Genomic DNA, 15,409 nt, shown 5'->3' on the forward strand with positions numbered 1-15,409 from the left:
TCCATTTTTCGAACCTCAGCGGAGCATTCCCGCTGGACGACAAGGGTAATACCCCCCCCCTTCCCGGGCCAGGCTGGAAGTTGGCTAAACCTAAGAACTATAGTAAAGAATAATCTGAGGCTCAACTCGCAAATATAAAAAAAAATCAAACGAGACCAAGACTGAATCAAGAATATAGAGAAATGCTGACCTCGAAAGGAAACTTCAAAATTCTGAACCATTGAGAACAGGACATCCCGAGCTAGAATTTATTGGGTATTTATATACAATGAGGGATTATAAGCATTTGCATGATCAGATAGGATAAAATAGGATGAAGGCGGCCACTCAATGTAAATGACCTACCATACGTGTGGCCCTTACAAGGGTATATTTTCCAAACTCCCCAAAGTGTACTGCAAGGGTCGATGAAGATGAGAAAAATTGCACGCTAATTAATGTGTACGAAAATCGGAGCATATTTTGCCTGAAAATGGTTAAAAATTTTCAAGGAAATGTACCGTTAGGGTTGATTTTTCGCTCAAATTTTGCAAAATTTTCTCTGCATTTAAACCTAAGACACTTGAAAATTCATCATCTTCATCTTAAACAGGTTGTCAAACCTGAATTCTTGATCGACTTGATGGGTTATGCCAAAACTGTTTTTTTTTCTGTACTGTACAATTTAAGAAAATGCCTATTCCACGAAAAGTACAAAGTTCGACAACGAATTCACTGTAAATAGTCAGGAAATTCACTCAAAATTTGAAATTTGAAATAATAAAACAAGCGTAAAATCGTTCTTTTTTCAAAAATTCACTGATATCCTACGAAAATGTTTTCTATGAAATTTGATTGTTCGATAAACATTTTGATTGAATGCAACAACAACATGAAGTAGTTTGTTGGAAAATAAACATCATTTCTTTTTGCTGGCTTTCGTGGCAGATTTGGTGGATTTTCCGTCGGCTTTCTCCTTCTTCATGACGGCTTTGATAACTCCGACAGCCACCGTTTGTCGCATGTCACGAACGGCAAATCTACCCAGGGGCGCATAATCACTGAAAGATTCGACGACCATGGGTTTCGAAGGAACTAACTCGATCATGGCTGCATCACCTGATTTCACCATCTTTGGATTTTCTTCCAAAACTTTTCCTGAACGACGATCGATTTTCTGTTGGAGAACGGCAAATTTGCAAGCGACGTGAGCCGTATGACAATCAAGAACAGGTTGGTATCCTGCGTGAATTTCTCCTGGATGGTTCAAAATGATCACCTATGAATGAACAAACGAGAACAATTTTGAATTCCAACCAATATTTGAGTGAGCTCTTGTAAGACACTGTAAACGTATTGAATTATTTTGCAAGTTGTAATGCAATTTATAAGCGAGACAGAGTTGGCACTCGTTTAACAAAGTCCAATAAACAAGTAACAGCATTGATAAGATGTTATTGCTCTTAAAAATAAAGCCAAATCTGACTTTTCTTTCAAACGAGTGAATGTCAATCAAATTGACCTAGGAAAAAAAAGAAATATTGAATTTTCTTACTTGAGCAGTGAAGTTTTCGACGCCCTTAGCTGGATCATTTTTGCTGTCAGAAGCAACCATACCCCGTTTGATTTCTTTTACTGAAACATTTTTCACGTTGAAACCCACATTATCACCAGGGACAGCTTCAGTGAGCGACTCGTGATGCATTTCTACCGATTTCACTTCTGTTGATAAGCCTGCAGGTGCAAAAGTCACCACCATTCCTGGCTTCATGACGCCAGTTTCAACGCGACCGACGGGAACGGTGCCAATACCTCCGATTTTGTAAACATCTTGTAATGGTAGACGGAGTGGTTTGGAAACAGGGCGTTTGGGTGGTTGAATGGCGTCCAAAGCTTCCAATAAAGTTTTGCCACTTTCCTTAAATGGTTTCTTCTCTTCTGTTGTTCCTTCAGTTGTCCAACCTTTATACCAAGACATATTTGTCGAGGATTCGATCATGTTGTCTCCATGCCAACCAGAAATGGGAACTATGGCAACGGCTTTGGGGTTGTAACCGACCTTCTTGACGTAGGTACCGATCTCTTTGGAGATTTCTTTGAATCTTGTTTCACTGTAGGGCGGTTCAGTGTTGTCGATCTTGTTCACGCCCACAATCAACTGCTTCACGCCTGTAAATTATAAAAAGATGTTTACACATAGAAAGCATAAACGCAATACTTTTCAGAGATTTGAAATTGCAAGACTTGCTTGTAAGAAAAGTGAATAACGCACTACCCACAAGAAATAACAAGGAACTGATGAAATTGGTTTATTACATTTAAAAAATAGTTGATTGAGTAAGAGAGCTGCCTCAGAAGGGGATATAAATCGAATTTATTCATCACTTTATTCATCAAGTTTAAGATTACACATTTCTTTTTATAAAATTCCCAAAAAAACCTTACCAAGAGTGTAGGCGAGTAGGGCATGTTCTCGGGTTTGTCCATTCTTAGAAATACCAGCTTCAAATTCACCGGTAGACGAAGCCACGATAAGAACCGCACAGTCGGCTTGTGATGTACCAGTGATCATATTCTTGATGAAATCTCGATGTCCAGGAGCGTCAATGATAGTAATTTCATATTTGTTGGAGAAAAATTTCCAGAGGGCAATATCGATGGTGATACCACGTTCTCTTTCTGCTTTCAATTTATCCAAAACCCAAGCATATTTGAAAGATCCTTTACCCATTTCTTGAGCTTCTTTTTCGAACTTTTCGATAGCTCTTTTATCGATTCCTCCACATTTATAGATGAGATGACCAGTGGATGTAGATTTTCCAGAATCGACATGTCCAATGACCACGATGCTCAAGTGAGTTTTGATCTTCTTTTCCAATGGCATATTGAGAAATCAAATGTGTTCTAAACTGAAATAAAAATAAAAGTTTTAAGATAAGGTAAGGTGAATGAAATGATTGTTTGGCTGATGATCAAAAACTGTAGAAGAATTAAGGAAGGTTCAAACAATCCACCCATTAAAATCTTAGGTAATAAACAACATTTTAGGTTCAATGCGAACAAAGATGTATATGTTTTCAAGTGCTACTCCTATCGATGCTTTATATTGAGAAAAAAAATCAACAAAATAAGTTAAGTTCACCTCCAAAAAGCTGACCAACTTTCTGATGCTACATGCGATCTCAAATGATGAGTGACTCTGTTTTCTGAAACATTGAATTTATATGTTATGGTGAAATGGTCACCCTCCTTCGTGGGAACAAGACGCAAAATTATGGTATTGTGAGGAGCGCCGAAAGAAAAGACACAACGGAGGAGCGATATCATTAAATTCCTCTTTTAGTGATTGTGATTATTTCCCTTGGGAATTATAAAAATCGATTTGTGTGAATTGAACAAATACGCACTTTCTCATTTGAGAATTAAGATGACACAGAGAGATTAATAAAGCAACTCTTTATCCATCTGTGGAGGGGTTTTAGGATGTGTTACGGACGTTCGAGAAAATAAACCTATTAAACTCGCTTTTTAAGAATTATTGTATCAATTTTCTCTAACGTTTTTCACTCAAAAAATTCCCTAAGACCATCAGTACAAGTACACTACGTTTTTTGTGCCATTTTTGTGTTATTGAGATCCTACATGCCGTACATGGGGCTAAGAGTGAAAAAAATCAGCACTTTCTATAAATTTCAGAGGTCTGTCTAAGCTTGGGATTATTCTCAAAAAATCCGAACACGTCATTTAAATAAGCGAAGTTAAAACTTTATAAAAGCATAAACTCAAGACTTTTGGTAGAGTAGAATAAAATTTTAATCTAAATTTGATTTCAGCCTCGGCCAGTCCATGAACATATAAAAACTTTCAATCGTCTATAACATCCATAAAATCATTAAAATTACAATTTATGAAGCTTTCAACGAATTCACCATCTAAAAATAGCACGACATACAACCCTATAAGGGAGTGAGTCTGTAAGAGTCAGAGAGGACCCGCAGGCTACTCTTTCGATAGTTATCTAGTCGGATGAAGGGGATGGCTCTGGTTAGCTTTATCTGACCTTGATCCTTTTCTTAATTGCTGAGCATCAAGTACCATTTCTTACAAAGTACGAAGTCATTGGTAAAACTCGGATGGGGCTTGAACCCACTATCTTGCACACCGAAGCTGGATTTATTACCTTTGCGCCACTTTCTTTTATGACAGAGGAGAGAACATTCCGGGTTAAAAATAAAACTAAGTTTTGTAGTCCAAGGTACATTGTTAAAGCTACTAGTGCTTTGTTAAAAAATAGGTGGAATAGGGAAGTTTATTCACTATGAGCAGGGCTATTATTTAGGCCCGGCAAACGGCGAATTTTGCAGGTTCAAGCAAAGAAATCAAAAAATTAAAATTCGCTGGTCTAATGATTCGTTTGGCTGCCTGAAGTACATATTCACTGGATTTGCTAGAAACTCCCCGGCTTAGAAATCTAGAATTAGTTAAGAAGCCGGCCTATCAGAAGCAAGGGTTATATGAACACCTATGACATGAAAAAATGTCAGTAATTCTCATACCTTTTTCATTTGACCTTGAAATTTACTTTTACTATTTAATTTTTATCTTCATTTATGAAGCGATATTAGATTGTAACACAAGACTTTTGCGATTGGAAATATATAATATAATAGCGCTGACGATGTCAAAAAAGTGGCTAGAAAACGATTTTCGTGATACATGTCTGAGATATGATTTTTTTTATGGAGACTCGCGAATTTGTATATGTAGATTCCAAAATCAAAAAATTTTCACGATATTGTCGTGCAAGTAACGAGTAAATCGACTTAAAAGTTGAAAAATGAAATCTTTGACCATTTTTAGCATCTGAGCAATGTAAATTCAATACCCCTTTTTAGTTAGCGCCTTTTTTGCCAAAAAAAAAATAGGAAAACGGTGTCCCAGCAGTTGTCGCAGTTCAAGCTTATACAGAGTGCTCCTTTTTAAGTTATCCTTAGAGGCTAGATGATAAATAGAAGAGAGTGTCAATGCAGCAGCTCATTGAAATTCAGCTACACATATTGCGTATAATAAGAATAAAGAACAAACAACCAACTCAGTGGGAGTGAGAATAAATAAAAACCTCTCCTTGCTCCTTGCTGTGATCGGCAATGCTTCATTAGTCACAAAATGCGAGAAAAGTTGCAAAAAAATAGAAACATAGATATCTTATAGAAATTTGTTTTCGATCGTCAATATAATGAAAGACGAAAGATGAGACTTCTTTACTGGCTTTTTTTCTTTTTGTTAGTGGATGCGATACTTTCAGTACAGAAAAACAATCGAAATGCACCAAGAAAACAATGGAGAAAAGCTCAACGACTTCATCAAAGCAAAACTTCCAAGAATGTGAGAGTCCAGCATCAGAAGAACAAACAATACCATCCTGTCAAAACGATGAACAAACAATACCATCATGTCAAAACGATTACAAAGAAGAAACAACAACATAAAGAGGACAAGATTGATGTGGTAAAGCAGAACCACAAATATCTAAGAATTCGTCTTCAATTTCGCGACCTTTCTGGCAAAAGGCCTCATGTCTATCTTTACCTGAGGAAGAAAGACCAAGTGAACAAACCAACAAATGACCTTTCCAAGAGGAGCAGTACTGGTAATTCCACCACTAGCTCAACTAACACCAATCTTACCAGAGCTGACACAGATCACCTCCTCAAGGAAATACAGAAAGTGATCCATCGCATCGTCAATTTTGTCCATAGGCGATCATTGGAGAATCTATCGCAACATGATTTGCGCTTAATAAAAATCAAATTGAAAAGTCTGGTCGATCAAGTAGAGATGAACGACTTCTTTGTCACTACGCACGATGATGGAAAACGAAGTCATGGTCCTGATACAAAGGAAGAGATGGACTCACTTTCAAACCAGAACGAGGTTAACGAATTAACTAACAGCACAAATGACACCACTAACACTAGTGAACGCAATGATTCAACCAATGGAACCAAAAATCACGAAGATAACAATGCGAACGGAACAGTTGGAACGGACGCACACAAAGTCACAGAAAGAAATGTAACAGGAATAAGTGGAAATCAAGAGAACGGAACAAACGGAAACAACGGAACAGAAACAGATTTACACCAAGCAATTCAAAATAATAATGAAAGAAGTGATCCGAACATAACGAACGCAAATACCACCGAGCAACAAAACGATCCTTATGCGACCATCAAAAGACAAGAGTTACCAGAGATCTTGGATCCTACATTGGTGTTGAAAGAAGATTTTAATTTGCCACAAATCAAAGAGATGATTGCATCACCGATATCTCTCCATGACATTCACACCGAATTCACGCCAGTAGTGGACGATCTGGAACAGAATTCGTGGATCCCAGATCGCCTATGGAAACAAAATCAGCCACCTGTTCTCAGCACTGGCAAGAATTTGCCTCCTCAGACGAGGAAATATATTTCCAACCGGAGAAAACTTTTGAAACTCAAAGATCGACTGAACAAATCGGAACAAAGAAAATCAAACAAACAGACTCCAAGCCGATCAACATCGGGTCAACCTTCACCCTTATCAATGAAGGGAAACCAGTCTCAAAGTAAAACACCACAGACGTTTTACAGTCCTCAGTTGAAGGCAAAACACCAAATACTTCTCATCTCAGAAAACCTTGCTAGTCTCCCAACACTTCATAATGCAACAATGAGGAGCAGCGTTCGACCCCCGCACGCAATGCATGACGGGACTAACACAACACTATCCAATCATACAAAGGGATATCAGAATCAAACAAAAAATACAACCACCTTGACGAACACTGGTTACAATTTGCAGTGGTTTGAAGTTCTCAATGTGCAAGGGCGAGCACCACACATGATTAACAGGACATCGATTCCACCAACAAACAATTCATTAAAGCAAGATGACCAAAATCAAATGAATGGCAACAATTCCTCACAAGCCAACGCAGAAGTTCGCCATAAGATTGGTAGGAGTGCCCAATCACCTTATGCCAATCCAGATTTCCATATGCTTGGCATGGCGAATGGCAACAATAAAAACACAGAAGGGGATGATCGTCATAAGTTACACTTGACCAAAGAAGAAAACAAAACCAATAAAGTTGCAGCCAGAAAGATGAAGAAATCGGATATCTCAACACCACCATTACAAAACGATTACGAAGAAGCCATTGGTACCATAGCCAACGAATTAATGGAGCTACTTCAAATAGATGAACCAGACATCAACAAAAGAAACCTCCACAACAAAGGAGAAAGAAAGATTCGAAAACGACGCTCGATCGGTGAAAAACATAAAAGGAGAGCGGTCGACAAATTACCCATATTCGGGCGTTTCACCGAACGGTTGGCCACGAAACAACAGCATTCGAAGAGAGGGAAGAAGCAGAAGAAAGGGAAATCGAAAGCTAAACATAAATTGAGATTCTCTTCTGCAAAAATTGAAAGGTGAGGGAGAATCTATCAGCTGATTATTTTCATTTTCTTTCGTGTGTGCAAATCAATATATGTCTCTATTAAGCTGATCTATGACATATAAATACAATGGAGTCTCCTTAACTCGAATGTCTCCTTAAATCGAGCAAATTGTTGACCCCTACGGTTAACAATGCCTCATAAAACTTACTCTATGACTCGAAATTTCCTTAACTCGAATAAATTTGCGTTTTCTGTGCGTTTTCGAGTAATAGAGAACTCCGCTGAATTCTAAAATCGATCCGATTGTTTCTTTTTTGACTTTGCAGAAAACAAAAGGTTTTATCAAACGACTAAACTTTTAGAGTAAACACACAAGCAATTCTATCGGAATAGGTCTGATACTGATTCGTCAACTTGTACATTTTTCTGAATATTTAGACACGGAATGATTCGTCAAACAAAACAACATTTCCATAAGCAGATCAAAATAGACTCAAGTTCATCGGGAATCACTGCCACCAAAAGGAAAAACCAGCATGTCAGATGGAAGAACAAAACATTTGCAAAGGATCGCACGCAAAAAAAACAAAATGGACAAAAAAGTCAACAAACATACCTAGGTGCAAAACAGCAGCCAAATGAAAAACAACCAATGGAGCAGAAGAAAAGTCAGCCACCATCTCAACTTGAACAGCGTGCAGATCAAGAAAGCCGACGTGAGCAAGATCAGACCGACATTAAACAATCCTCCTCAAGAAGAAACCCAGGAAAAAGCATGGATCAAAATTCAGAACCATCTAAACAAAACCAAAACAAAATCAATGATTTGGTCCACCAAAAGCAATACATCAAACAAAACCCAGAATCGAAAAATAAAATCAATTCAGTGCTCAAACAACAGAAGCGAGCAATGAGGATAAAGGGGCAGCTACTTCACAAGAAGACCTACATCACAGGACAGCAAGGGCAGCCATACTTTGGTGGTGGGGGTGGTGGTGATGGTGGATCAAGGTGGGTGAGAGTTGACCCAGATGATCGGTATGGAGAGCAATGGTTTCAAACGAACAACGGTGAGGAGAACTTTTTCTTTCTGCTAACCCGATATTTTTTGGGTTTATTGTCCAATCTCAGCAATCCAATATGACTTGCCAGCAAATGAATACTACCCAAATACCAATTACTGTCAGGTTCTTCTGACATAAGATTAGATAAGCATTACGACTTCTGGAAGTTTAAAGTATTAATGGAATGTAAATTGGAAGTAATGAAAAGCTTTCAAGAGATCAGGTGGTTTTCAATAAGTGCATATTTTTTTCGATTAAGATTTTCAATGTTCTAAAAGATGATTTCATTTTGGTGACCTAAATAACAGATCGGAAGGAGGTTGTTGTAAGTTCTGTCCACAACTTTCATGGTTCAGACCCTGCAGAATGAAACTAATGCCAACCTTCTGATCCTTTATTGAAAAACTATCTGCAATCAGTGACAAAATACTTGGCACAAAAGGGAAATTCACCGGTGTTTTGAAACCACAATCGATTTGTAAGTGCTCTAAAGTAGGTTCGAAGGGTAGAGTTTTAACTCTGAGTTTTAACGCTAGACTTAAGACTGAAAAATAATCCTTAGGGCTTGAAATATAGCCTAGAAACCAATAAATCCCTCACATATCGAAATAATTGATGAAATCAAGTCGAAGGCCTGAAATTGTCGCTCGAACTTCAATTTTCGAAAAATGGTAAATTAACCAAAAATACCAATATATTATGGCACTGATTGTGGACTAATTTTGTAACCTATAGGACGTTTTTTGACGGTAAAAACACATGAAGACTGAGAAACACATAAAAAAGGGAATTATCTTTGTGATCCGCAAGTTTATATATCGTACTACACTATAGTGGTGCAGGCTAGCCACTGGTATCTTTGAAAATGACAAGAATTATTTAATGAAAATTCATTTCTCAAAATTTTTACAATCTTGCTCGTAAATCGGACAGATTATTGAAGTTAAACCCTTCATGGTTTAACCATGCATGTTCCCCAATAACACATGTCAATGGCCTGATTCAACTGTATGGTTACGTAAGTATAAAAGAGAGAAGTTTGATTGATGAGAGAAAACCATGGGATTATTTTCGAGTTGACACATTTTTCTACTAGAATAAACATTGATTATAAAATGAATACTTTATTAGGAAAAGGCCATGGTGGCCATCAAAATAAAATACACACTTTTTTTATAAGAATGGTGCTTTTTAACTTCATCATGGTATATTCTTAGCTTCTTAGGGAAAATGATCTTAGAATATTCTTATAGTATTCTCAGGTTAGAATCCAAACCCAATACACGTTTTTTTTTTATAAGAACGTCAAAAATTTTCGAAGCCTTTGAATGTTCTTAGTTTTTTGGATTTGATGCCTAAAAATGTTCTTAAAATGTTCTTATTTTCAGCATTTTTTGAGCATTTTGATGTAATTTCTTAAGAAATTGCATGTTTTTAAGTCTCCAAAGCCTTAGTATGTTCTTAGAATGTTCTTAGGTTTTTGGGCTTCGAAGCCTTATGTTCTTATATAGTTTGTTCTTATAAAAAAACGTGTATATCAGTTTAAACATGTAATACTTACCTTAGGCAAAAATATGGTATGGTATTCTTAATCATTTTAGGGGGTAATTGTCAATAAATGCTCTAAAATTGGCAATTATAGGTATTATATGTCTAGCTAACAAATTCTATGATGGTGATATTCTTAGCATGTTCTTAATTTTTGGACACTTTATCAATAAAATTCTTATATAGTATATTCCTATAAAAAGAAGTACGATAATGACTAGTTAGGACTTATCACTCAGAGTTGTATAACTAGAGTATTTTTAAATTTCCCATTACACCACTATTGTTGCTTCATTGCAGATAGTCTAACGGTCTAATAAGTCAATAAGCGATATACCAATCACCAGACAAATCATGTGACAAAGTCCATTCCAGGATACACTTTACCTTGTATACACGTGATTTATTGAGATTTGTTATTGCAAGGAAAGAAATTATGTAAAAAACTTGTGTGTGGTGGCGAGGTACACAAGGGTTTACCAAAAGTCTCTAAAATTCTCCCTTTCAAGAGTACGAAAATACAGAAAAATGAACACAGGTGGCCAGAAAAAGCAGAGCTTATGCCGATTCCACCTTTTGAGTAAAATCTCTCCTTTTTGGCTTTTTAACAAACGGGTGGTAAACACCACCGATCCATTGCGAAATTGAAAATTTAACACTTTAACACTTAAACCTCGACAAAAATTCGGCCCAGTCTTCTAAAACAGCAGATTTTGCGCTATGACTTCTAAACTGTGTGGATGTTGGGCCGGTAATTGCATTCGAAGTTATACGTGTTAAGGTTTTCGTATGTAATACGTGGGGGGGGGAGGCGTACGGTATTTCGAAATTGCGAAAACCGACCCTTTTTTTCGGAATTTCGGAAATCGGGCAGAACTTCTTCGGTAATTCGGAATTTTGAAATTGTATCGGTATCGGAAATCACGAAACCATGAATTTTTGCTTCGAAATTTCGGTAGTTTTTATCCCCCTTTTTCGGAATTCATACATGAAAAATCAAATTTGATGAAAAATTAGTCAAAAAGACGAAAAATACCCAAAAAATCGGTATCGGAATCACAAGTATTTTTTACGGAATTTCGGAAATTTTGGCAAAATTATTCGGTATTGCGGAAATCGCAAACCCCGTACGCCCTCTAATACATTCTTTTCTGTGAGTGAGAACAAGTGAATTTTTCTTGAGACTCAAACTGTTTTTATCCTGTTTAAATTCTTAGGACAAAATTGAGCTTTGATCCAATTTCACTATTATTTTGACCCTTGCTTAACTTAAAATTACATTCCACGCTCCGCCCTGTTCTTATTTCTTGACGATTTGAGCATTATGGTTCTTAGAGACCCCCCCCCCGTTGTCACGCAATTTTTTCCCCAAATTCACGTTTTTTTTCGCAATTCACGCATTTTTTGTTCACGCAAAGCTTTCCAATTCACGCATTCACACATTTTTTTATAATTTCACGTATTCACGCAAGTGAAAAAGCCCATTCATGCATTTACGCAAACCGCTGGGGGGACTTCTTATGAAGTTCTACTTATAAAAAAGAGGGTAGAGACTATCCATGAAAGAGAATACCTTTTTTGTCTTCCATAGAGCCAATTGAAAGCCACCAACGAAACGGGATCGGTGTTCCTTATGTTGCACCACCTCAAACGTCCATACAAGTCAGTGTCGTTGATGCCGCTCACCTGAAAGCAGATGATGCTTTACAAAGAATTTGTTCAAACGCAAGGTGTGAAGGAGGCAACGAAGTTGAAAGAAATCAGGTAAGGCTCTAGTTAGATTTTCTCTCGAAACTTCTAAAGACCGAGAAATGTTTTAACTGAGAAAATTGTTTCGAAATAAAGTAGAACGACCACTTGAAGAAAACTTTACAATGAAACATGAAACATATACAGACTTTTCAATCCTTAACGATTTTGGGAAACACAGCGTATAAATAACTCTTCGGGGTCTACGGGCAAATTAAGACGCAAGAAGTAAATAATGAAATCATTCATGTCTGTCTGGTAAGGTCTTAACTTGTAAAAAAAGGGAATCTACGCATATTGTTATGAAAATTATGGAAGATGTTTTCCATCGAGAAACAAACTTGCAGAAGCAAAAAAAAACTGTTCCAAAAAATGGCAGTCCGTTATTTTTAAACTTTCCTCGTTGGAAAGATAATTCTGATCGGCTGGTTTGTTAAGATTTTAAAAATCTTCGTAAAATTTTGAAAATGAACAAACTTTATTAATTCATTTTTCTTTACTCGTTGAAAAATGAATGTATGATTCGAAAAAATTATTATAAATATCAAGATGTTCAAATTCTCATTCTTTTGAACGGTCCAAATATTGACTAATAATTGGTATTTATCATATCTTTTTGGTATTCGAATTAGAAAATTTTTCGAAATACTTTTTGAAACGCTAAATAAAGGAATCATATCTTTTTTGGTCAAAAGTTACAATATTCCTGAAAAGGTCCAAATGGTTGATAAATTGCTTAAAAATGTTCTAAATGACCTATTGTTTTGTATTGTACTTTTGACCCAAAAGAGATCTGAATTCACTTTTGAAATCAATGGGGCTCAAAGTTTCAGAAAGGTGTATTACTGTCAGTTTCAACCGAAGGATTTTCCAATGTAAAATGATAGTTTTGATAAGAATGGAACAGGGATGATAGGAATCATTTTACATTCAAAGTCCTTCGGCTAAAACTGACCAGTAATATATTTTTTTACTTGTTGACAAATGAATAAATGCATGATTCGAAAAAATCAGCTCTACTTGTTTTCTGGTACAACAGAGAGCTTACTTTTTTTTCTTTCACCCTTCTAACAATTTCTTCGCTAAGTTTTATTTCATGTTTCGTAATAAACTCATAAGTTCTAATCTAGATGAGCTATGAACCCAAAATAATTCTTACATGCACTATTTTAAAACTATTTTTATCTGAGGGATTGTTTCTCAGATCAAATGGCTAATGAAAATCTATTTGCAACATCTTATTAAACTTGTAACGATATTTTTTTTGCATGCTTTCGTTACATTTTTAAGCTTATTGAGTTTGTTCCAAGCCATCCAATTTAGGGAAAATTCAGTTATTTTGAAGCAAGCGCTGTATGTGTACTCTCGGACGGGAATTTTATATACGATTACCATCCCCTATACCAAAAGACATCAGAAAGGATTGCGTGCAGCTTAGATGAGTTGAGGGCTCTTTAAATTTAATCCAAGCTTTGTAAGACGGGTTAATTCTTACCGCTACAATCACAAAACCTAGTAACATGACGTATCAAAATGAAGTAAATGACTGTTAGATTTAGAATAGATATTATGAAGATGGACAAAGAGGTGATTAATCTTGCATGATTCAGACGGCCCTTGTAATTTTTTTTATGGAATCAGGTTAACAAATCATTTTGATGGAATTGAGCCCTTATATTGAAAAAGGATAATGGATGACAAAAATTGATTGGCCTTTTTAAAATTGAAAGCCATCGAACCAGAAATTCTGGAAAGCAAAAAAAACTCAATTTCATAAAAGATGGATACAAGCCTCTTTAGAATTGATGGGGGAGCAAAAAGTTTTTTATGTAGGAGGTTTATCTATAGAGGTCTGGGATTCAGAATACTGTTTCACAGCCCCGTGCGGAACTTTTTTCCTTATAAGTGGGGATAAAGGAAATTTCAATTGAAATCCCAATGGGCATAGACTCCAAGGTTAAAAAATCCAGTGAAGATGGTTTTGGAGAACAAGTTTTAAACATTGAATTCAAATAGGGATGAAATCAAAGTCGATTTCCCAGTGGGCTGAAATTCCAGAGTATTTTCCCAACGAGGACGAAATTTTTTGCCAAATTTTCCAGTGGGACAGGTGGTATTTAAAAAGATATAAGTTAGCGAGGTCGAAGATTTTCAAATCGTTTCAAAAGTTTTTTGATGAGTTTAAGAGAAAAAATAAATACGTGGTATATTTTGACTCTTTTTGGGTCTAAAACGTGACTAAGTTTCGTAATTTGCAGCTTTAATCTTTTTGACAGAGCAAGATTTGAGGACAGTTTTGACTATTAAGAGGGCGTATGACAAATATGAAACGGACAATAGCAAGTCCTCTGTTATCAATTTAGATGAGCGAAGAAGACAAATGACCTTAACATGACCTATGTCAACATAAAATACTATTCCAGATATATGTCAATTTTGAAGTAAATGACGATATCGGGTAGATCAACTGTCATTAGCAAAGAAGAAAGGGCTTATTTGTTCTATTCAACTTGCACGAATTTGTTAATGAACTTTTTGAACCCACTTACTTGAAATCTTCTGTGTTATAACTCTTCAAAAGGTTCCTTGGAGATTTTCAACATGTGTTTCAAAAATATTTCTACGAATCCATAATGTCGCCCTTTGGCTTGAAAAGTAGCCCTATACTTTCATAGAATTTGAATTACTCAATAAATACGAACGCCATAAAAAATTTTGGCTTAAACCTTGATTAGTTTTATTTGCTTCTGAAATGTGATATTTTGTCTAAGAATTGGGTATTGCCAACAAGAATTTTCGGCTATGCCCTCGTACAGCGTGTATATAAAATATCAAAAACTTTTCATCAATAGGAAAAAAGCGTACCTTCTTCATCAAGAAGTGAAGTCAATAGCAGAGGAGAAGGTAGCCATGACAATCTCATCAACATAAACATTGATGAAGACGAACAGCATGAACCACCAGTGTCTCAACCACATGAAATGATGGAAAACAACGTCATCAAGCCAGCGGTCCGTTTCCCTGACAACCACCAGAATGTTCCAGTACAACAACAAGAATCTGATAAAGGTACACGGTACCAAGAGGTCGTTAATGCCAGTCCAGTCGAAACGGCGCAAAATGGAGCAGTAGATAGAGAAAGAGACGATGATGAAATACGTGGTGCCATCAGGAGCATCCCTGCCAACGATGATCGATCCATCAATAAGTTGGTCTCCATGCTGAACAACAATGAACAGCAATCGGGGAACGTTTTACGATATTTGGACCAACAACAGCAAGAAAGGAGTGTGGAAACATCAAATGGTGGTAGTGGACAGTCACAACAACTAAACGAAGAAAATCAGTCAGAAGCGAATGAGCGAACAGATAATATGAAGGTGGATTCGAATGATAATGACGGAGCAGTGATTGAACAAGTTCTGAGAAACGTTGAACAAAATAAATCAAAATAATTTGAACTAAGAATTTACCATTTCACGATGATGAGAAACACTAAGTTTATTTAAAATATGAAAATTGACTTACATTTAGAGCTGTAAATAGTTTTTCGATATCTAATGAAAACATAGAAGTACTTGAAAATAAGTTTGCTTCACATTATGGTGATTTAAA

At 36.3% G+C, this 15,409-nt stretch overlaps 2 protein-coding genes across 2 annotated transcripts; one reads left to right on the forward strand and one right to left on the reverse strand.

Moving 5' to 3' along the window:
- Positions 1-623: 623 nt before the first annotated feature.
- Positions 624-3,190, reverse strand: LOC136798271 (elongation factor 1-alpha-like). Its single transcript, XM_067054852.1, has 4 exons — positions 3,122-3,190; positions 2,425-2,888; positions 1,535-2,148; positions 624-1,258 (listed from the first exon to the last, which is right to left on the reverse strand). Exons 2-4 carry the CDS (start codon positions 2,861-2,863, stop codon positions 899-901), a joined length of 1,413 nt encoding a protein of 470 aa, XP_066910953.1. The 5' UTR covers positions 2,864-2,888; positions 3,122-3,190; the 3' UTR covers positions 624-898.
- A 2,006-nt stretch (positions 3,191-5,196) lies between these two features.
- On the forward strand, positions 5,197-15,409 carry LOC136798270 (putative transcriptional regulator cudA). Its single transcript, XM_067054851.1, has 4 exons — positions 5,197-7,463; positions 7,872-8,503; positions 11,637-11,809; positions 14,647-15,409. Exons 1-4 carry the CDS (start codon positions 5,230-5,232, stop codon positions 15,247-15,249), a joined length of 3,642 nt encoding a protein of 1,213 aa, XP_066910952.1. The 5' UTR covers positions 5,197-5,229; the 3' UTR covers positions 15,250-15,409.

The sequence above is a fragment of the Clytia hemisphaerica genome, unplaced genomic scaffold (genome assembly GCF_902728285.1).
Source record: "Clytia hemisphaerica strain Z4C2 unplaced genomic scaffold, Clytia hemisphaerica genome assembly, whole genome shotgun sequence".
In the NCBI taxonomy this organism is placed as follows: Eukaryota; Metazoa; Cnidaria; class Hydrozoa; order Leptothecata; family Clytiidae; genus Clytia; species Clytia hemisphaerica.